This window comes from Aspergillus fijiensis (assembly GCF_003184825.1).
Source record: "Aspergillus fijiensis CBS 313.89 unplaced genomic scaffold BO72scaffold_13, whole genome shotgun sequence".
Lineage (NCBI taxonomy): Eukaryota > Fungi > Ascomycota > Eurotiomycetes > Eurotiales > Aspergillaceae > Aspergillus > Aspergillus fijiensis.
In genome coordinates this window covers 652,080-671,311 of record NW_024468989.1, presented here as the reverse complement: position 1 = coordinate 671,311, position 19,232 = coordinate 652,080, and the positions used below count along the sequence as shown (strand labels likewise).

At 53.1% G+C, this 19,232-nt stretch overlaps 9 protein-coding genes and 1 non-coding gene across 10 annotated transcripts; 5 read left to right on the top strand and 5 right to left on the bottom strand.

The window, feature by feature from the left end:
* Nucleotides 1-997: 997 nt before the first annotated feature.
* Nucleotides 998-3,708, top strand: BO72DRAFT_446334 (alternative NADH-dehydrogenase). Its single transcript, XM_040944272.1, has 5 exons — nucleotides 998-1,098; nucleotides 1,168-1,660; nucleotides 1,760-2,098; nucleotides 2,152-3,123; nucleotides 3,175-3,708. Exons 2-5 carry the CDS (start codon nucleotides 1,297-1,299, stop codon nucleotides 3,246-3,248), a joined length of 1,749 nt encoding a protein of 582 aa, XP_040803541.1. The 5' UTR covers nucleotides 998-1,098; nucleotides 1,168-1,296; the 3' UTR covers nucleotides 3,249-3,708.
* Nucleotides 3,709-4,026: 318 nt separating this feature from the next.
* Nucleotides 4,027-4,100, bottom strand: BO72DRAFT_t72. The gene has a single exon. It is a non-coding gene; the product is annotated as a tRNA-Asn (tRNA).
* A 1,116-nt stretch (nucleotides 4,101-5,216) lies between these two features.
* BO72DRAFT_457171 (uncharacterized protein) lies at nucleotides 5,217-5,885 on the top strand (the record flags this gene model as incomplete). Its single annotated transcript, XM_040946319.1, has 1 exon — nucleotides 5,217-5,885. The coding sequence occupies one exon, from the start codon at nucleotides 5,217-5,219 to the stop codon at nucleotides 5,883-5,885; it is 669 nt and encodes a 222-aa protein (XP_040803540.1).
* A 1,184-nt stretch (nucleotides 5,886-7,069) lies between these two features.
* On the bottom strand, nucleotides 7,070-8,682 carry BO72DRAFT_467059 (MFS general substrate transporter; the record flags this gene model as incomplete). Its single annotated transcript, XM_040946815.1, has 6 exons — nucleotides 7,070-7,374; nucleotides 7,450-7,645; nucleotides 7,679-7,784; nucleotides 7,889-8,339; nucleotides 8,372-8,469; nucleotides 8,552-8,682. The coding sequence occupies 6 exons, from the start codon at nucleotides 8,680-8,682 to the stop codon at nucleotides 7,070-7,072; spliced, it is 1,287 nt and encodes a 428-aa protein (XP_040803539.1).
* A 25-nt stretch (nucleotides 8,683-8,707) lies between these two features.
* BO72DRAFT_494379 (uncharacterized protein) lies at nucleotides 8,708-8,948 on the bottom strand (the record flags this gene model as incomplete). Its single annotated transcript, XM_040948464.1, has 2 exons — nucleotides 8,708-8,810; nucleotides 8,863-8,948. 2 exons carry the CDS (start codon nucleotides 8,946-8,948, stop codon nucleotides 8,708-8,710), a joined length of 189 nt encoding a protein of 62 aa, XP_040803538.1.
* Nucleotides 8,949-9,971: 1,023 nt separating this feature from the next.
* On the top strand, nucleotides 9,972-10,380 carry BO72DRAFT_494378 (uncharacterized protein; the record flags this gene model as incomplete). The annotated part of the gene is made up of 2 exons (XM_040948463.1): nucleotides 9,972-9,980; nucleotides 10,054-10,380. 2 exons carry the CDS (start codon nucleotides 9,972-9,974, stop codon nucleotides 10,378-10,380), a joined length of 336 nt encoding a protein of 111 aa, XP_040803537.1.
* A 242-nt stretch (nucleotides 10,381-10,622) lies between these two features.
* BO72DRAFT_47711 (actin-binding ADF family protein) lies at nucleotides 10,623-11,491 on the bottom strand. Its single transcript, XM_040947419.1, has 5 exons — nucleotides 11,411-11,491; nucleotides 11,337-11,347; nucleotides 11,020-11,271; nucleotides 10,891-10,939; nucleotides 10,623-10,825 (listed from the first exon to the last, which is right to left on the bottom strand). The coding sequence occupies exons 1-5, from the start codon at nucleotides 11,414-11,416 to the stop codon at nucleotides 10,691-10,693; spliced, it is 453 nt and encodes a 150-aa protein (XP_040803536.1). The 5' UTR covers nucleotides 11,417-11,491; the 3' UTR covers nucleotides 10,623-10,690.
* A 200-nt stretch (nucleotides 11,492-11,691) lies between these two features.
* On the top strand, nucleotides 11,692-14,322 carry BO72DRAFT_400281 (uncharacterized protein). Its single transcript, XM_040942148.1, has 8 exons — nucleotides 11,692-11,774; nucleotides 11,837-11,860; nucleotides 11,924-12,036; nucleotides 12,103-12,506; nucleotides 12,578-12,870; nucleotides 12,952-13,386; nucleotides 13,449-13,684; nucleotides 13,775-14,322. The coding sequence occupies exons 1-8, from the start codon at nucleotides 11,706-11,708 to the stop codon at nucleotides 14,196-14,198; spliced, it is 1,998 nt and encodes a 665-aa protein (XP_040803535.1). The 5' UTR covers nucleotides 11,692-11,705; the 3' UTR covers nucleotides 14,199-14,322.
* A 72-nt stretch (nucleotides 14,323-14,394) lies between these two features.
* Nucleotides 14,395-15,928, bottom strand: BO72DRAFT_505825 (uncharacterized protein; the record flags this gene model as incomplete). The annotated part of the gene is made up of 1 exon (XM_040949204.1): nucleotides 14,395-15,928. The coding sequence occupies one exon, from the start codon at nucleotides 15,926-15,928 to the stop codon at nucleotides 14,471-14,473; it is 1,458 nt and encodes a 485-aa protein (XP_040803534.1). The 3' UTR covers nucleotides 14,395-14,470.
* A 1,155-nt stretch (nucleotides 15,929-17,083) lies between these two features.
* BO72DRAFT_476125 (cytochrome P450) lies at nucleotides 17,084-19,082 on the top strand (the record flags this gene model as incomplete). The annotated part of the gene is made up of 6 exons (XM_040947370.1): nucleotides 17,084-17,416; nucleotides 17,518-17,565; nucleotides 17,616-17,704; nucleotides 17,772-18,342; nucleotides 18,441-18,820; nucleotides 18,894-19,082. The coding sequence occupies exons 1-6, from the start codon at nucleotides 17,143-17,145 to the stop codon at nucleotides 19,080-19,082; spliced, it is 1,551 nt and encodes a 516-aa protein (XP_040803533.1). The 5' UTR covers nucleotides 17,084-17,142.
* Nucleotides 19,083-19,232: the final 150 nt, after the last annotated feature.

The window sequence follows — 19,232 nt, the reverse complement described above, 5'->3', positions numbered from 1 at the left end:
ACGAAGAGAAAAGAGTAGGATGGGTTGAGGATGCGTTCAGTGGGAGTCTGTGGAAAGGGCGCACATAAAGATACATTGGAAACTAGCTCAGTCAGTAGAATTAATTAGTAGTCGGTGCTGCCATGCTGTAGACCATTTCTCAATATGCGTCACACTCCTCTAGCCTCTCCAAAACAAGTGGATCCAGAAGTAGTCTACCCCGGATTCCGAAGAGCGTTTATGGATCCCCTGTGGCCATGGTCTGATGGTCAAAGCCATCTCAATGCTCTAAATCCGGAAGAACCCGGGCTTAAAACACTAAGATTCGGGAAGAACCGCAGTTTGAGTTGCAATTTGCCTAACTTAAGCGCGCCCGAGCGGCGCTTAGTCAGCTAGCTGAGCTGAGCTGAGCAGAGCTGTAGTTACCCGTTCAGGAAGGAAGCCATACGCTTAGCCGGCGGAAGAGAGAATAAGGAAATCGGCTTCATCATCCATGATCATCCTCAATCTCTCCAGGCTTCATCACGCATCGATACAATTCCAGCAAACCGACATCGGTGAAGATGATAGCATGCTGTCGCTGGCATGTGAAGATTCAAGGCAGGATGATAAGAGGCAAGTCTACTGCCCTGGCACTTTCCGTGTTAACCCGTCTTTGCCCTTTCCCTCTCCCCTCACAATTTCTCCTCACCGAGCGAGCCATTTCCCCCTCACTACTTCATCTCCAACTTTTTTTTTCTGTATCTTTCTTCCCCAATTATGCTGACCAACAAGTTTTAATTCAAGTGGTTCGAATGGAGATTAGACTACATGCCACTTGATTGACGGAGGAGACGAGCCAGTGCAACAACCAGAAATTACACAAAGCACCAAAAAAAAAAAAAACCTTGGCCCGCCGACCGGAGGGTTCGGAATCCACTTTTTCTTGCTGGTGCAGTGGAAGCTGACCAGCCACTGAAAAGGAATGAAAATTGCCTTCACTGCCAGATCGAGCAAATTTCCGCCTTGCGACAAATCCTCAAGTCCCAGTTTCCACTCTTCCCACTGTTCCCACCGACACACCGGCTCGCCCAAAACAGCTTAACCGTCATTGACCTCTTTATCGCATCAGTCATCCCAGTGAGTCGTGCTTTTGCCCAAATTTTTTCGGCTTTAGTCACTTTTGGCAGCCGCCTGTCTGACTGTTAGTTATCATCTTGTGAATCGCTTCTTCCTCTCTCTTGAATTCAAACTCAACCCAACCCACTCACAACTCCCCTCTCCACTCTCCCTTCCCTTCCTTTTTTACCCCCTTTGCCTTCTGGCTCAGGTGCGACAATGGTTGGAAGTACGCTGGCTATCCGGTCCAAGATGGCTTCCCCATCCGCCGCTATGCAGTTGTCGTCGCTGTCGCGCAGGTCGCTCTCGACGCGACCCCAGCTCCTCCGGTCCGCACGTCCCTTGAGATTCTCCCAGCAGCAGTTCCAGCGCTCCACCCGTCGCGCCTACGCCGATGCTTCTCAACCCGCATTGCCCGCCCCCAAGCCCAAGAAGCGCTTCGGGTTCTTGCGCTGGACCTGGCGCCTGACCTGGATGAGCTCCTTGGGTCTGGCTGGTTACCTGGCCTATAGCGTCTACGACTCGTGCCACCCTGTCGACCAGATCGAACCCGACCCGTCCAAGAAGACTCTGGTCATCCTGGGTAAGGCTTCTCGTTCCTTGGAGTGTCTTCGGCGCTCTTTAGTATGACGCGGTCGCTCGCGGTGGTCTAGCAGGAGCTAATAAGCATATCGTTCGACAGGCTCCGGATGGGGTTCCGTCTCCCTGCTGAAGAAGCTCGACACTGAGAACTACAATGTCGTCGTCATCTCGCCCCGCAACTACTTCCTGTTCACCCCTCTCCTCCCCTCCTGCACGACTGGACAGGTCGAGCACCGTTCCATCATGGAGCCCATCCGCAACATCCTCCGCCAGAAGAAGGCCCACGTCAAGTTCTACGAAGCCGAGGCCACCAAGATCGACTACGAGAGGCGCGTCATTTCCATCAGCGATGATTCCGAGATCAAGGGCGAGATCTCTCACACTGAGGTGCCTTTCGACATGCTGGTCGTGGGTGTCGGTGCGGAGAACGCTACTTTCGGTAGGTGATCCGGTCTGGGCCGCGCCGAGACAATAGAGACTGATGCGAAACAGGTATCAAGGGTGTGAAGGAGCACTCCTGCTTCCTGAAGGAGGTCGACGATGCTCAGAAGATCCGCAAGCGCATCATGGACTGCGTCGAGACTGCCATGTTCAAGGATCAGACCCCCGATGAGGTCAAGCGCCTGTTGCACATGGTGGTCGTTGGTGGTGGCCCGACCGGTGTCGAGTTCGCTGGTGAGCTGCAGGACTTCTTCGAGGAGGATCTGAAGAAGTGGGTCCCCGAGATCCAGGAGAACTTCCGCGTCACCCTGGTCGAGGCCCTGCCCAACGTCCTGCCCATGTTCTCCAAGCAGCTGATTGACTACACTGAGTCGACCTTCAAGGAGGAGAAGATCACCATTCGCGCCAAGACCATGGTCAAGAACGTCACCGATAAGTTCATCGAGGCCGAGGTCACCAACCCCGACGGCACCAAGACCCTGGAGAAGATTCCCTACGGTCTGCTCGTCTGGGCCACCGGTAATGCTGTCCGCCCTGTTGTTCGCGACTTGATGAGCCAGTTGCCCGCTCAGAAGAACTCCCGCCGCGGTTTGGCTGTGAACGAGTACCTCGTCGTGAACGGCGCCGAGAACGTCTGGGCTGTCGGTGACTGCGCGATCACCAACTATGCTCCTACTGCCCAGGTTGCCAGTCAGGAGGGTGCCTTCCTCGCCCGCCTGTTCAACACCATGGCCAAGACTGAGAACGTCGAGGCTGAGCTGAAGCAGCTGTCTGAGGCCCAGGCCACGGCCAAGAGCGACGAGGAGCGCAACCAGATCTTCGACGAGATCCGCGAGCGTCAGAAGCAGTTGCGGAGAACCAAGCAGATTGGTCCCTTCCAGTACTCTCACCAGGGCAGTCTGGCCTACATTGGTAAGGAGCGTGCTGTTGCCGACATCAGCTGGCTGAGCGGCAACATTGCCAGTGGTGGTACCATGACCTACCTCTTCTGGCGCAGTGCTTATCTGAGCATGTGCTTCAGCAGTAAGTGTCCTTGTGTCGAAAATTATTTGATCTGTTCTGACCCATATCTAGCTCGTAACCGTGTCCTGGTCGCTATGGACTGGATCAAGGCCAAGACTTTTGGCCGTGACGTGTCTCGGGAGTAAATCCGCCGGCATTAGACTACAGTGTATTACTATCAGCAGACATGCTACGCCTATGAACATTTTACAGCGAGGAACTTGCTCTTTCTAATACCGCCCTTTGTTTCTCTCGCACTCACCTTTCCCTTGACGCCCTTTATATGACTACTCGTCGACTCGACTGTCAACCGCTTACTGCAAGCAATGCCCCTCGGCTCTGGTGGCTTCGAACATCGGGGACGAGACTTGCACGAATGATGCAAGGGATCTTCATCCACCGGGGCAAAAGTACTATCTGATATCTTTTCATTTGTCTCTCTTATTTGTGTACGGAACGATAGACCGGGTTCGGGTTACTGTTTAGATATGCTAGAATTGGCCATGTCGGATTTTCCTGTCTGATGTATACTGTACACTGGATCTTATTTTGCTTAATATATCCACCTGTTCAATTAGTGGTTTGTTGATTGTATGTCTCTGTTGTAGATTCAGGCTGGAAGTGCTGGCCACAAGCGGTTGCGTGTTGATTATATATTTCGTTGTCTATGGACTGAGGCAGAGGCTCGTTCGAAAACGTGTTACTGGTAGGAGCTGGAGCTGACATCGATCTTCATAATCTCAATTCACATGAGTGAGGTGGGCTGCTATCGGGATCAATCTTGAAAAACATGACCAGGGGTCCCGGGTCGAGGTCCTGTCTGGTAGTTCTTTCTACTGAAGACAGGGCTTCTTTCTCACACCGCCAATACTACCGTACCGTAATGAGGAATCGAGAACACCAAAAAGACACGAAAAAAGAAAGCGTCCAGGGAGAGGATCGAACTCTCAACCTCACGATTAACAGTCGTACGCGCTAACCAATTGCGCCACCCAGACGTGTTCCTTGAGATGGCTGTGTTGCTGGTGGTATATGACCTAACAATGATATGAGTCTTCAAGTGCGAAACAATGAACGCATTGCATTCGCTAGCCATTATCCGCAGGTAAGAGATATCATGCCTACAGTTCTTCTCGGCAATCACAGTAATGCTCATATAAATTCTTGGTTTGCTCACCGCTTAGGAAGTTTGCAGTCTGGCTTCGAGTCCTCCGTCACTGGGGCCAGAAATGCATTGATGCCTGCCTGCGCAAGACGTTTTTCTTTCTTTCTTTTTCCCCAAGGAAGAAATGCCGACACTCGGTATAGTTAGATCCAATGTTCTCGGGCGGTACGCTAACGGAAAGCTTAACACAGCGTAGCGTAGCCAATGAGGTAGAGAATGGTTTTCTACACAAGTCGCTGTTGTAAATCCACCCTATATTTCACCGAACAAACCATCTAAGCTATATATCTACCTCGGCTGTGTCATCCTGGGCAGGTTTAGGGATACTTTCCACCGCTTAAGCTATCTGTACCATGGTTGTCTTTCTCAAGATCAGGTGCGCTATTCTTTCTCCTTTGAGATATATTCTTTTGTTTCGTCTAGCGCCGTAGATGTGTGATGTGCCGGACCATAGCGCCGGGTTCTGATGGACACTCTAATTCTGCTCCACTCACAAGAGTTGCTTCAATGAAGACTTTCGCCGGTTGAAGTTTTGTATGTTTGCAATCCTAGAATGCAGATGTTAGCAAATATTCCTACCGACCTGGATTCCTCAACCGCAAGACTCCAACGAAGGCACAAGCGCAGGCAGGAGACATTAATCGGCGTTCTCCTTACCCTAACAAAGCCACGATCATTCACCACAACCACTCTTCCACAGCTACCGTAAGATCCCGCTTCACACACAAGTCTTCAAAAACAAGCCTTGACCAAAACAAAGCCATAGCCAGAACATCTCCGACACATCCCCTCAACCAACAAGCACCCACCCCAGATCCCGAAGGATATAAGTACTCGCATCCATCCAGACCCAGCCCACCCATCTTCCTCCTCGTAGCAATCCCCTCGCCCTGCTGACCCCGACCCCGCATCGTAAGATCGTAGACTCGAGTCATCAGACCAATTCGAAATGCCCTCTAAGAAGAACAGAGGAAAAAGAGGAGGAAACAGGACCCAACCCCAACCCGAGCCCCACGCTCACCCCAACCCCGACCCCTACCCTGCCCCCCGCAAAATTCCCCTCCTCGAGGCCCGCGACAGCCTCATCGACCGCCTCCGCCTCCACCTCGAGCAGCACAACCACCCCGGCATCGTCGGCGCCGGCCCGCCCCCGCTCCAGCACGCGCTGTGCATCAGCTGCATCGGCGGCGCCGAAGCCCGCGCCTGCCTCGACCTCATCCAGGTCTTCGCCTACGCCCAGACCCCGACCCAGCCGGACGACACCGGCAGCGCCGCCCTCAAGCCCGGCGACCACTGCCTCGGCCTGTGGCACACGCCCGCCCACCACCGCAAGTTCCTGCTGGAGCACGGGGCGTCGCTGTTCCCGGCGGGGTGGCTGACGCGGCCGTCGATCTCGCGCGGCGGCGGGTGGTTCGTGGTGGATGGGCATCGGCTCTGCGTGGAGGTGATGGAGGCGGTGATCATGCCGTTCGAGAGGGGCCGGTATGCGGCCGTCCGGCTGGACGTGCCGAGGGAGATGGAGCAGTGGGGGCTCGGGGTTTGGGGCGGCGGCGGCGGTGATGGTGGGGTTGGTGAGGGTTGTGAGGAGGGGGCTCTGCGGGCTTGGGCTTGTCTTTGATGAACCCAACCCGGGCTTTTGGGGTTGCTATAACCAACCCCTGGAGATTATGTTTCTTAGGCCCTATCTTTGATAGGTTGAATATTATTGATTTGAAATGCTGGTTGTGCTGTGTGCTGTAAATTATAAGTTGTTTTGTGAGGCGGTGTTTGTTTGGGAAGTTCGGAGGAGTTAGGGCTATTATTTATGTGTTGGGTAAGAGATTCTCGTTGGCAGGGTTGGGAAGCGGGAATACATTCCTGATGGATACACCTTTTTTATAATGGATTATACTTCTTATAACTTGTAATCGGACGGATCCTTTGTATCTTGGAAATATGCTTCTGTGAAATCATCCTCACACTAGATGGAAAGTGCTCCAGAGGCCGTAGATCTTACAAGGCTCGAGGAGATAATTGAAACGGTGAAACAATCATCAATCAATGGATGGTCGAAAGGCAGAAATTGATGAGAGGACGACGGGCAGAACCTTTTATGGAAGGTGAAATTCTAACAGGATTCGAATGCGGCTTTGTTGGACAGATGCAGATCGGCCAGGATAATCGCGTCGAGCTCAGCTGCGGCGAAGGTAAAGTATCCCTGCTTCTATCCAATCCCTGGGACGGGCTGTTAGTTGGTGTTGGTTAGACGCTTGGAGGCAAAGGTTGACACACGTACCCCAGCAGCAAACACAATGCCACCTGACACTCTGCTGCTTAAAAACCGCATTCAGGCGAGTGAATCAGGAGACGAACAGAAGGAATCACAGTCAAATGAGAGTCCAGGATGATGATGCGAGTATTCATACAAGAGAGGAGGAAAGAATGTCGGACCAAACGAACCACTAGCGCTACTTTTACTTACCAACTGCGCGAACTATACTTACTATACTAGGTATTTAGACTACTTCAATAAGCTGGCCAAGGCTGCCAACTTGGGAGAATGGTTTAAAAATAAATAAGAAAGTACAGGTGATGAGAGCAGAGGCATAAGAACTACACAGGGTGAATAAAGGCAATACGCCAGGATTGATCTCTGTTCACACTGTATGTTTTAAGTATTACATCAGTCAAACTAAATTGCCACGGGCTGAGAGAGGTAAGTTGCAAAACAAAGAGAGGCGCACTAAGATGGACAAGCCCAAATCTCTATCGCTCAGCCTACGAGGACCAATGTTCCAACTCCGAGGTACACTGATATATAGCCTATACAGTGATTTGGTTCTTCTGCAACATAAGCAGCGACGTCAACGCCTGACCCCCCGCAAGTCCAGCCAAGGTCTTCATTTGCAGGTTGTAACTGGCCGAGAACGTGCCTCGCACAAGGCTCTGTTCAGCCTGCGGTAGAGCGGAAAGCACCTCCGCGGAGTTCAGGATAGACTGCATCTGGGCTGCATCTAGGGAGTGCTTGAGATGGGACTGGAGGTAGCCGTTGGCCACCGCAGTCAAAATGGAAATCCCGATGCAGCCACCCATCACTCGAAACTGCGCAATCGCTCTCATAGCCACCGCTATTACCCAGGAGAACAAATAATCATCATTAGCGAACATGGACAATTGGACCATGTATCAGGGGCTCTACTAACCACTGTCTCTTTTCTCGATGATGAATGGTGTCATTAGAATTAGTAGAGTGAGATTGACACCACATCCGAAGCCGGCCAGAATCTGGTATCCGTACTGCGCAGCAGGGATGGACAGAGACTCGGGCATGATTCCCAGGAGTACGTAGCTGACTACCTGGAGCACTGATGCGGACAGCACAAGGTAGATCAGCGGTACCTTGAGTAATTTGCCTTATGCAGGTGCTGCGACAGAGGCCACCGGTGTGGCAACGGTAAAGGGGATGAACCGGACAGCCGCTTGGAGAGGTGTAAGCTGGTTCACGATCTGGAAGCGTTGCGGCAACTGGAACATGGTGCTAAACCACACTACACCCAGACAAATAGGAATTTCTTTTGCGACGTGGGCCATGAGTTAGCTGGAAAAGAACATGAGGGGGAGATGGCGGCGGAGAGAACTTACAACAGCATCCCCATCCATACTCGGTTCCGGAGAAATCTCCATGGGGATACCGGCTCGATGCACTCAGATGAAAGCGTGACTCGCCTTTCCCACAGCAGGAAAGCGATCCACATCAGCCCAGAGATGGTTAGAAGGGCTATGGTAAACGCCGAACTCCAATGGAACTCCTGGTTGGCTTCCTCTAGAGCAGTTACCAGAAAGATAGTAGCCACGAGGAGCATACTGGAGCCGAGCATGTCGACTTTTCGGATCGTTTGGCGTAAGGAGGCCCAAAGCGAGAATGCATTCTTGGCCATGGGCTGCTCGTTGTGATGGGGGAAACGATTCGGCAGGACAATAGCGAGTCCGATCCCGGCCAGAGCGCCCGGAGGAACATTCAAAAGAAACACCCAGCGCCACGTTGACGACCCCGATATAGCACCTCCCATCAGAGGTCCACATAGCAGAGATACTGCGTACACAATAGAGAGTGAACTCATGTACGTCGCAACTTCTCCGGTGGAACCAAGTCCAAGATAATAGCTGCACAGATAGAATAGTTGCTGGCTCCGCCAATCCCCTGGAACGAGCGGAAGACGATACTGCAGCATGGTGGGCATTGTGGGTCAGCTGGCCAGTAAATGAAGCATAAGTGATATAGATGGTGGGCGCATGGTCACCTACAGCTGCTCCATGGTTTGGGCAGCGCCACACGCCCCTGAGAAGACCACGAAGAGGAAGATAGCGACCAGCAAACTTGACTTGCGGCCAAAGACGTCACTAAATTTGGCAGAAATATTAAAGAAGGCCAGCATATCCAAACATGTAAGCCGTTGTAATTCAATAGATCTTGTTCAAGCCCCCAAGTTCTTCGGTGATGCTGATCAAGGCGATCGTAACAATAGGAATTTCAAGAATGGTCAAGAACAGATACAGGGCGAGACTGATTCATCAGAAGAATGTATCGGCAAGACAAATGGTTTTAGATCACGTACGCAGCAGTAGTGAGATGAAGTCTTGCTCCCTGAATGTAGGATTGAGGGCGATTGTCAGCCACAATATCTTCCTTGGACTCTGCCATGTTGACCGAAGCACTGATTTTCGGGTCTATCTTTGTGGTATCCGACAAAGTCATGATTTCTGCTGGGAAGAAAAATGTTGACAGGCACTTTCGAGAAGTTATGAGAGTTTGAAACCCTCCTTTGTAGCATGCAGGCACAGCCTCGAATTGTGACAAGGTTTTGAAATGAACACACATATAGTGCAGAAGAAAGCTCGTCTCTTTATATGCAATGCACTCAGGGGTTGTAGTGTGCTTGCCTGGACGACTTTGCAGGGGTACTTGTTGAGCAAAAAATTGACAGAGGCAATTCTACATATTCGACGGCTAGTGCTTCAAGATGATTCCTAAATTTTTCAATTTCACAACAATAGTATAGATTTACTATTCAAGAACTCAACAAAAGACTTGAAACATGCTCACTTTGAGCACCGAACATCGTGAAGCACTTCTCGGTGGTCCAGCTGGGGCTCCTCCTCCCGGCAAAGTGTCGAACTTGATAGACTCTCCAAACATGCATATGGTCGGGCACGCTGTGCATCTGGTCCTCTAAATTACAGCTTTCATTTGCTTTGCTGTCCGTTTGTATACAAAAGCCTTTCTAGCTCGACATATCAGGTTGTCTGACTGTGAGCTTTCGCTCTGAGATGCGCTTACACGTTCGAGAAAATGACAAAAGGTAGACATGATGATGCTTGCTTGGGCATGTCAACTGCCATCACCATGAACCTGTTAGCTAAAAACAGACTATGGCCTAGGAATCGACCAGTAGAATATCTCCTTAAGGATTTTATCCAAAAGCTATATGAGATTGACAGGCGGTGAGGCCCACCCAATCGATATTCCTAAACATCATTCGCAAGCGCTTCAGGCACTATCGACCCAACAGTTGGTGGGCGTGTGTGAGTGGCAAGGATTGCTGGTCCGGACCCTTGTTCAGTTGCGGAGGAAGCAGCTAACCGCCGATCCCAATTCACTCCCACCACTCAGCCACAATGCGGCGAAATGCAGGATTTTGTCTACGGCATTACATGTTTTCTCGCAATGCCTGATGTTCGTGTAGCATAACTTGACATATAAACTATCGAGGAGTCTTGACTATCAAGCTTTTATCACTAGAAATTAGACCTGGGCGCGACTTGCCGGCGTCGTCGGATCTGGCCGACGAACCGGCCGCTGGTACCCTTCAGCATTACTATATCAAACATTGATAAACGGCTACGGGTATTTACCACACGGGAAGCCTTTGAGCGGTCGGCCGGTAGAGGATGGTGATGATGATAATGATGATAGTGATTTATTTTGGGGCGCGGCTTATACTGCACCAGAGGCGACGAGCGACGAGCGGGACGTCGCGCAGTCGATCTTGGACCCTGCGTTGTTGGAGGTATACGAGGCTTTGATCCGAGACTCTTCCAGTAGTGATAACTTGTTCCTCAGAGTTGGGCCTTGATAGAGGAATATCATGAAGGGTGAAGGCTGTAAAAGCCGGCATTTAAGAGTAATCCAGGTTTTTGAATTAATTTTAATCCGTGTAGTATCGTTAATGGTTCGATTCTTTATTGAATTAAGTCATAATAATCAGATCTCAAGATAATAAATCAATATTGAAATCAATATACCCTCAACATACTGTTTCTAACAGCTATACACGCAATCTACAAAGCTAAGATACCCTTAGCTGGGTATACCCATCACCAAGCTTCCCAATTTCAAGTCCTGCACTCCGCCCCTGGAACCAAGATCCTGAACGACCCAAAGTCTCAGAGCCGACCACCGCTCGCCTCCTTCAGAACCGTCTTCCACTCAATATCATGGACATCATCCGCATGGATCGAAATCTTGATATCAAGGGCCCTTCGCAGCTGCTCTTTGCTCGAAGCATAGAGCATCCGGCGCTATCCAGACCATCAGTTGCCTCCGCTAGCCCCAAAAACAAAAACAAGGTTATGAGAAGACTCACCCGCATCGGCGTGGCATCCGGCATCCAGCTTATGAACACCGTTGTTGCTCTGCGTGGACACAAACCCTTAACAAGTGAACTTTCTTGGATGCCTGTGTCCTCCTCGAGAAACATCATTCTAATACGTACCTGCGACCATCCTCATTCAAGTCGTACTCCACATCGTAGACCGCATAGCGAGGTGCCTGGTGGCCTTCCCCGTCAATCGCCGAGGCGAGCTTCCCAAGGAACGCTTCGTAGCTTGTCTCGGACGACCGCTCGTCCACGATGATCGACCGCTCGTCGTCGGAGATCTTATACAGAACGAACTTGGGCTTGCGGGGCCCTCGCGTGAAGAGCAGCTCTCTGTATGCGGCTATGCATTCATCCGCGATGAGCACGCTGTCGGGGGGATTGTGGTCAATTTTTGCTCATCAGAGCAAGGGTGGGTTTTGAGACGGGCATACCCTGATGGAGTCTGGGAATCTCGTGGAGATGGTTAGTGGTCGAGATACCTGATTGAGGGTGAGATTGGACTGACCGACATGCTTGCTGTGCAACAGAAACTAAATTCTATTGAAAGTGGAAATTGGCAGGGACATACCTACCTACCCCCTCAAATATGATTGACTGGTGCGATGTAGAGGTCGGGCTGTCGGGTCCATGGTCCCGGACGCCAAGGCCTTGGTGGTGTAGGGCTTGCTGGGCTTGGCGGACTTGGCAAGCACCGGGCCGCCGGAGTGCCGGAGCCGCGGGACCGTGGGCCCAAAATTCAAAAAAACTGTCATTGATGCAACACAGGAGATCTGTCTTGTCACTGAAACCAAATCATCGCCATGTCATCAGTCGGTGCAGAGGAAACCATCCAAGCTAGACGTCATCGACTCGCGCAAGTCCCCAGGGCGGTAAGGATCCCGGTCGAGAGTGTCTCTTTCTCGCATGGCTAATGATATGTGGGAGCGCTCAGTGCGAAGGGTGTAAGATACGCAAGGTACGTGGTGTCTCTACACCAATAATTCTATCGGATCATGTAAGCTAAGGAGGATGCATCCAGATCCGGTGTGACCGCAGCACCCCATGTACAAACTGTCAAGCATCGAAGATCACATGTCGGCATCCGAACGACCGATCACGAACAGAGCGCCAAGCCGATAAGATAGCGAACCTGTATGTATGGCAAGAAGCCGAAACCCCAAGTATCTGGCAGCCATACTCACAACTGCCCACTTTTAGCGAAGCAGTCGTAGATCGGCTGGATAGACGTTGTCGTGAGGTCGAGTCGAGACTTGTGGCTTTGGAATCCGCGCGATTAGCCCCACTGGCGGAGCGTGAGGCTGATCCGAGGATCTCATCTGTCGAGCCCGGCCCTGTCGGAGGCCGCCTCTTCGAAGGAGATTCATCGTTCGCAAGTCAGTCACTGCAGATGACCGAGAGTGCGCAGGACGCAGCCCTCTCCGCCTCTGCAGGCGATGATCCAGCTATTCATCACGCATTTGCTCGACTGCGGGGATCTCTCCACGACTCACATGAGGTATCCAGAGATAAATTCCATTTCAGAAAGTCCGTCTCCCAATCACCGCCACCGGTGAAGCCTCTTCCAGCGCCGCTGGTGAATAGTCTACTGCGGAGAATGAGGGGTACGACGCCTCTTCCTCTGACACGCTGTACTTTGGTGTAAAACAGCCTTGCGCACTAACTTGACCTGCAGTCCGTCGTCCCATTTTCCTGTCCTCGTATGCTATCAGTGACTTGCACGTGCTTGAGGATCTCTGCCACGGCGTCTATGCTACCAGTGCGCCGTCTGCCGGTCAGATTGCCAGTACCCATGGAGTCTTCCTCTTTGTGTCGAAGGAGTATGTCGCCATGAACGACGACCTCGGCCAGCGGGTCGATCTCAACGCACATCTCCATGAATGCGAGCACATATTCGTCGCAGCGCTGGAGCATTACGAGGTGCTTGTCATTCCAAGCTTCGAAAACATTCTTGCTCTGACGATGGGCGTGAGTGACCCGATTATATCTCTATCTTCCCTCTAAGCTCTTCGCCCGAGTTTTCACACTAACCATTAACCTCAAAACCAGATGATCAAAGCCCAAGGCGAAGCCAAACCATCCCTATACTGGACACTCGCGTGCGCCGCCGCAGCCCAGTGCCAATCCCTCGGGTACCACCGAGAAGCCAGCTATCGCAAAATTCCGTCCGGCAAGGCGGACAGCATCCGGCGGCTGTTCTGGACGGTGTACTGCTTTGACAAGAACATGTCCCTGTTGCTGGGCCGGGTTTCTAGCCTGCACGGGCTCACCATCGACACGCGCTACCCATCCACGGCCACAGATCAGGCGCTGCGGCCGTGGGACGAGTCTTTCATCATGGGGATCCGATTGGCCGAGCTACAGGACCGGGTGCTTACGGGCCTTTACTCTCCTGGGACGGCGATCAAGGATTCGTCCGAACGGGCCCGTCTTGTCCGTGACCTGGCAGCTGCTATGGACGAGTGGCGTGTCGAGTTTACGCAGGTGAGCAGCGAGACTTTTACCTGTGATATGCACACCAGCGAAAAAGGGCTAACAGCGTGCAGATCAACGCAGAGGCCGTCAACAACCCGCAGGTCTTCCACCTATCCCGCGGCAACTGGGACATGGCATACTATTCGACCTTGACGCTGCTGTACCACGCCTCCTCCACCACAGAGACGGGCCTCTATATCAGCTCGCAATGCGTGCACGCCGCCCGCAGTAGCTTGCAGGCTCATCTCCAATGCTTCCCGCAGTATCAGGAATCGCGTCTTCTCTCGGAAGGGGAATACATCAACTGGTTTGTCCCCCGCCCCCAAAGTCTCCGCTTCCCCTTCCAACTCCAATCATCCTCCCCTTCACAACCCCATAGACTAAACAAATCCACTAGGATCCTCCTCTACTCCTCCTTCACCCCCTTCCTCGTCATCTTCCTCCACGCGATCGCCGCCAAAGATCCGGAGAGCGCCGCCCTCCTCCTCCGCGTAGTCGGCACGCTGGAGAATCTCCGGTCCCCATCCTCCCAGCAGACCCCGGGCGCGGAGCGTCTGTATCAAATCTGCGCGACCTTCGCGCAACTAGCCCAAAAGCTAGTCGAGTCCCCAGCCTTCGCCGGAGGGGTAGGTAACCCGTCGGGGGATCCGCCCCGGTTGACGAATGAGGATGTGGCTGTGGGCGACGACGGCGCGGGCTTCGGGTTCCCGACGGAGACCTTTGAGGAGGTTTTCGAGGATGTGGACTTCAATCCCCGGGGGGATTTGTTGAGTGAGTGGATGGGTGGGCAGCCGTTTTTGGGGAATTGGGTTGATCTTTAGGGGCGCTTACTCTAAGGGTGTGGTTCCAGTGGTGATCTAGTTATTATGTTCGGTGCTTTCCAGTGTAATGCCGAATCTTCGAGCGCATCTGCCACCGTGCAGACAGAGTGTTGTGTATATCCAGCCAATCCCTTTATTGCCAAGCAACATCTGGAACCCATTTCACAGACCGGAATAATCTATACTTTTCACCCTCATAACAATGCCCTAAGATACATTCCAAATGAGCAAACAATTTCCATCCATCCACGAATCAGCCCCCCAAACAGCACCTACAACCCACAAACAACTCCCCACATCTCATCCCCCTCCAACGCCCGCATATCCTCCTCCCTCAACATAACCACGACCTCCACCGACTCCCCTTTCACCTCTTCCACCACCTCTTGACCCTTGGCCCACCTCCTAGGCATAACCACCACCACCCCATCCGCCCCCTCCACAACCGGCATCCTCACAAACCCCACCCCTCCCAGCCCCCCTCCAAACCCCACCTCATAAATCCCCGTCCCCGCCCAACTCGTAACCGTCACATCCCTACCCCCAAAGATATCCCACCCGGGATACAGTCCCCGATAATCCATTCCCCCAACAAGACAGCACACTTCAGCAATAAACCGCTCCCCAATCTGCGCCGCAGCCTGGGACTGCGTGATGCAATCGCAGATACCCGCTAGCTCCCGTACGGGGTCCATATCAGCGGCAGCCAGTGCGGGAGCAGGGTACCGGGCTGTGGCGTAGAGGACGAGATTTCCCAAATACCGTGGTGCGAGGCTGGGGAGGCGGTTGCGGCCGTTGACGGCCGTTGTGAGAGTGCTGTTACTGTTCTGGGTGAGGAGGCGTGGGTTGCGGTGGGCGCGGACGCGGACACGGGTGATTGTTGTCCAGAGGAGGGCGGTGAGGAGGGTGTTGATTGTGAGGGTTTGGGAGGTGTATTTCTGGCATAGGGTGCGGAGGGTGCGGAGGTGGTGGAGGCTCAGGCTGAAGAGTTGGGAGGTGCAGGGTTTGAAGTCCCCGGGGAGAGAGGGTGGGGTTGTCGAGAATTCGGGGTGGGAGGGGAGGAGGGCATTTGGGTTGGTGGACTGGGATGAGGAGAGGGCTTGGATGGTTGGGGCCAGGGCGTGAGACAGTTGGGCTTGTCGATTGGACTGGGGAAGGTTGGGGAGCAGCGCATCACCGGTGGTGGTGGTGGTGGTGGTGGTGGTGGTGGTGGTGGTGGTGGTGGTGGCTTGCGCCCACAATCGGACGACCTCGGCGAACCCGGTGGCGTCGACGGTGTGGTGATGCAGGCAGATACACAGCCCTATGCCGCGGTCGATGAAGCGGAAGACGCTGGCAGCGAAGACGGGGATGCCGTGCTCCATATCCTCCGAAAGCATGGCTGGCACAGGCCACACATACCCCGGGATGGCTTCCGGGGGCATGTTTTGCGCAGACAGAGTCGCGTAGGATGCTGCGATTGTGCCCTTGTCTTCCAGCGTTGGGGTGTCTCCTGTGTGCGAGCGGATCTCAAGGGATGGTCGGCCGGAGTCGTCAGTGGTGGGGTAGATCCGTCCTGACAGCCAGGGGACTTGTTTAGATAGTTCCTCGAGGCCGTTTTGGAGGGTGTGCAGGGTGTTTAGGGTTGAGTCTGCTTCGGGGCCGGGGAATGCCAGAAGGACCCGAATGTAGGTGTTTGGCATTGCCAGGTCCAGCGGAGTCAGCTGCTCGAGATGGTCGTGCTCAGTCATGATCGATGGTCTGGAAGAAACATAGGATGATTCTGAGAGGTTGAGCTGAAGGTATGTCAAGTAGCAGTGTCCGTCTTATACGAGTTGATTCGACCCCTAAACCGGCCCCACGGGCCCGAACGCCCGTTCAGCCGGCACAGCCAACTGGCCACGATACCTCATCACGCTCAATAGACGAGTAATTTATACTCTAAATTCGAGAAGGGTGTCGATGAAGCAACTCTCTGGCTGTTACAGAGAAAATTGATCTCAATGCTGAACGCAAATTCCGAGAAAAGAATTGGTATTCCCCGGTGAGATGCAAGGTGAAGGTGCCCTATAATCATATTCTTCCCTTTGCTGTTTGTGTTCATGTCGGGCGCAGAGCAAACTAGGGGAGAATTCGAACCAAATGTCATCCGGATAGTGCAGTGATCTCCTTCATCTGAAGAATGCACTGTAGGAGATTTTGTTCGGCTTTAAAGATGTAATATGTCCAGCGACATCATCCTGCTACTCAAGCCACGGCCACGAATCTAGCCCACAAGCCAGTCATCCTCGCCAACGGCCTGTATATAAAGTGTGACACGGAGACTTTCTAGAAACAACAATCACCCGCGAGCTGCATCACATTACGTCACGTACAGGAATGGATACAACCTCAAGCAATCCAGTCACTAGGTGATTGGAAGTCGGAGCTTAAGCTAATGGTGGGTCTTGTGGTTCGACTAGGGGGTTTATTGGCTCTGGCGCTTCTTCACGCCACCTAGTAGCCTACAGTATTTTGTATGAGTGCAAGCAGGGATAGGGTCGAGAGAGAAACCCCGCTTGGGTCCCTTTGGGGAACAAGCATTAATCATGAATTATCCTCGCCTTGGGCCATGAGCACATAGCCACCGTGTGGAAGACTTTCATCCAGTGCCCGGCCGGCGCTGGGGCTGACAAGCATAAGCACGCCAACGCCGCCCCGCCCGGAAGGATCCATCCCACTATAGTATTTCTGATTGAGATATATGAATTTCCCAGCTGAGGCCATATGGAGCGGGGCATTACAAATCCAGTGTGCATTTACTACATTCACTGTTGATCATTCCCACCGTCTGTCTCTCTCTTTACCCTCCCCCCCTCCCCCGGCGCGCGCCTCTCTTTTCTCTCTTCCACTCTAAACTGTCCTCGCTGAGGTGTAAACTTTGCAGCGCCTACACCGAACCATCTCACCTGTCATTGCTGTCAGAATGGAATTGAGAACAGTAATAAATGCCCTCCCCGGGGTCGCCATCCTCTATGTTTTCTTCCGCTTGGTCTCATCATTTCTCACTGCCCGCTGCAACGCGGCAAAGGCCCGTGACCTTGGCTGTAAAGAGCCCCCAGTCGAAAAAAACCGCTGGCCCTTCGGAATTGATAGTGTGCGACGCTCTCTTGCAGCCGATCGAGCCCAACAATTCCCCTCCGATGTCCTCCAACGCTTCCAGGAGCTCGGAACATATACCTACCGCTACAATGTTCTTGGTAGGTAATGCTTACAATACTCATGTTGAGCTGTCCTCTCAGCGGTGTATGCCGTTACTCACGCGCTGCCACCACAGGCTCAGAGAATCTTCGGACGGCAGACCCTCGAAACATCCAAGCAATTTTAGCAACTCAGTTTAATGACTTCGGTGATTATGCACCCATAGGTCTTTTTAGACTTATCATGCTGATCATGCAGATCTTGGACCTACAAGGCGGGGCAATTTCTTCCCCATGCTTGGCGATGGCATTTTTACGTCGGACGGAGCATACTGGAAACATTCCCGGGTATGTTGCTCTGCTAAGCCAGGCCAGCACCCTCTTCCACGGTGTAACTCATACTCACGGATTTTAGGCCATCATGCGACCGCAATTCACTCGAGACCAAGTGAGCGACCTGGACCTGGAGGAGACCCATATGCAGAACATGATGCGCGCACTGGAGTCATTGATCACGACCGACGGCTGGATTGAGAAAGTAGACCTCCTTCCATATTTCTTCCGCCTGACGCTGGACTCGGCCACCCAATTTCTCTTCGGGGAGTCCGTCAACAGCCAGCTGCAGTCTCTCCGGCAGACCGACGAGAATAACAAGAGCAAGGAGAGCCAAGAGGTCAAGTTCGCGCGCGCGTTTGATGCCGCCCAGTCGGCGCTCGCCACCCGCCTCCGGTTCATGGACCAGTACTGGCTCTACAACTCGCGGGAATTCCGGCAGGCGTGCGGCGTGGTCCACGGGTTCGTCGACCATTTCGTGCGCCTCGCCCTCTCCAAGAATCTCCGCGCGAAGAAGCAGCCCTCCCAAAACGAGCCGTATGTCTTCCTCGAGGCCTTGGCGGCGGAAACGCAGGACCCGCTGGAGCTGCGCTATCAACTGCTGAATCTGTTGCTGGCGGGCCGGGACACAACTGCCTCGCATCTTGGCTGGGGTAAGCATCGTCGAAGTAGCAGTGCTACTGTCTCCTTCTTTCCTCCGGACCCTTGGATGATGAAATCTACGAACCAACCCCTAACCCACCAATCCTAGTATTCTACGAACTCTCCCGCGATCCCGAGCGCTACAGAAAACTACGCAACAACATCCTCGCCGACTTCGGGCCCTACAACCAACCGCAGGAGATTACTTTCGCCAAACTTAAGGACTGCAAGTACTTACGGTATGTGAATGACGAAGCCCTGCGCCTGCACCCGGTGGTGCCCTTCAACGCCCGCTACGCCAACAAGGACACCACGCTCCCTTGCGGCGGCGGCAAGGACGGGAAATCCCCCGTCTTCGTGCCCAAGGGGTCTACGTGCGACTACGGCGTGTACGTAATGCATCGCCGCAAGGATCTGTGGGGCGCGGATGCGGACGTCTTCCGGCCTGAGCGGTGGGAAGGCAGGAAGGTTGGCTGGGAGTATTTGCCTGTATGTCCTGACCATTTTACCCAGGAAATACTTTGGGAACAGCAATCCACTAACCAGACTTCTTCGTGTTAAGTTCAACGGCGGCCCGAGAATCTGCATTGGCCAGCAGTTCGCCCTCACTGAAGCCAGCTACGTGACGGTGCGGTTGCTGCAGCGGTTCGATCGGATGGAGATTTTGGATGCGAACGAGGTTCTCCGGCATAATCTGACCTTGACTAATTGCATTGCCAATGGGGTCAAGGTGCGGATGCATGCTGCGTGAGAGGGGTGTGTGGAGCAGAGTGAGACTTTTCCTTTAATCACAGCAAACGATTGCAAGGAGGTCTCCACATCGAGGTTCATGCTGTGAAGCTGTCCCATCAGTTATCCGGCCTATGCTATTCGATTTTCTACCCCAAAAGCGAGATGGTGT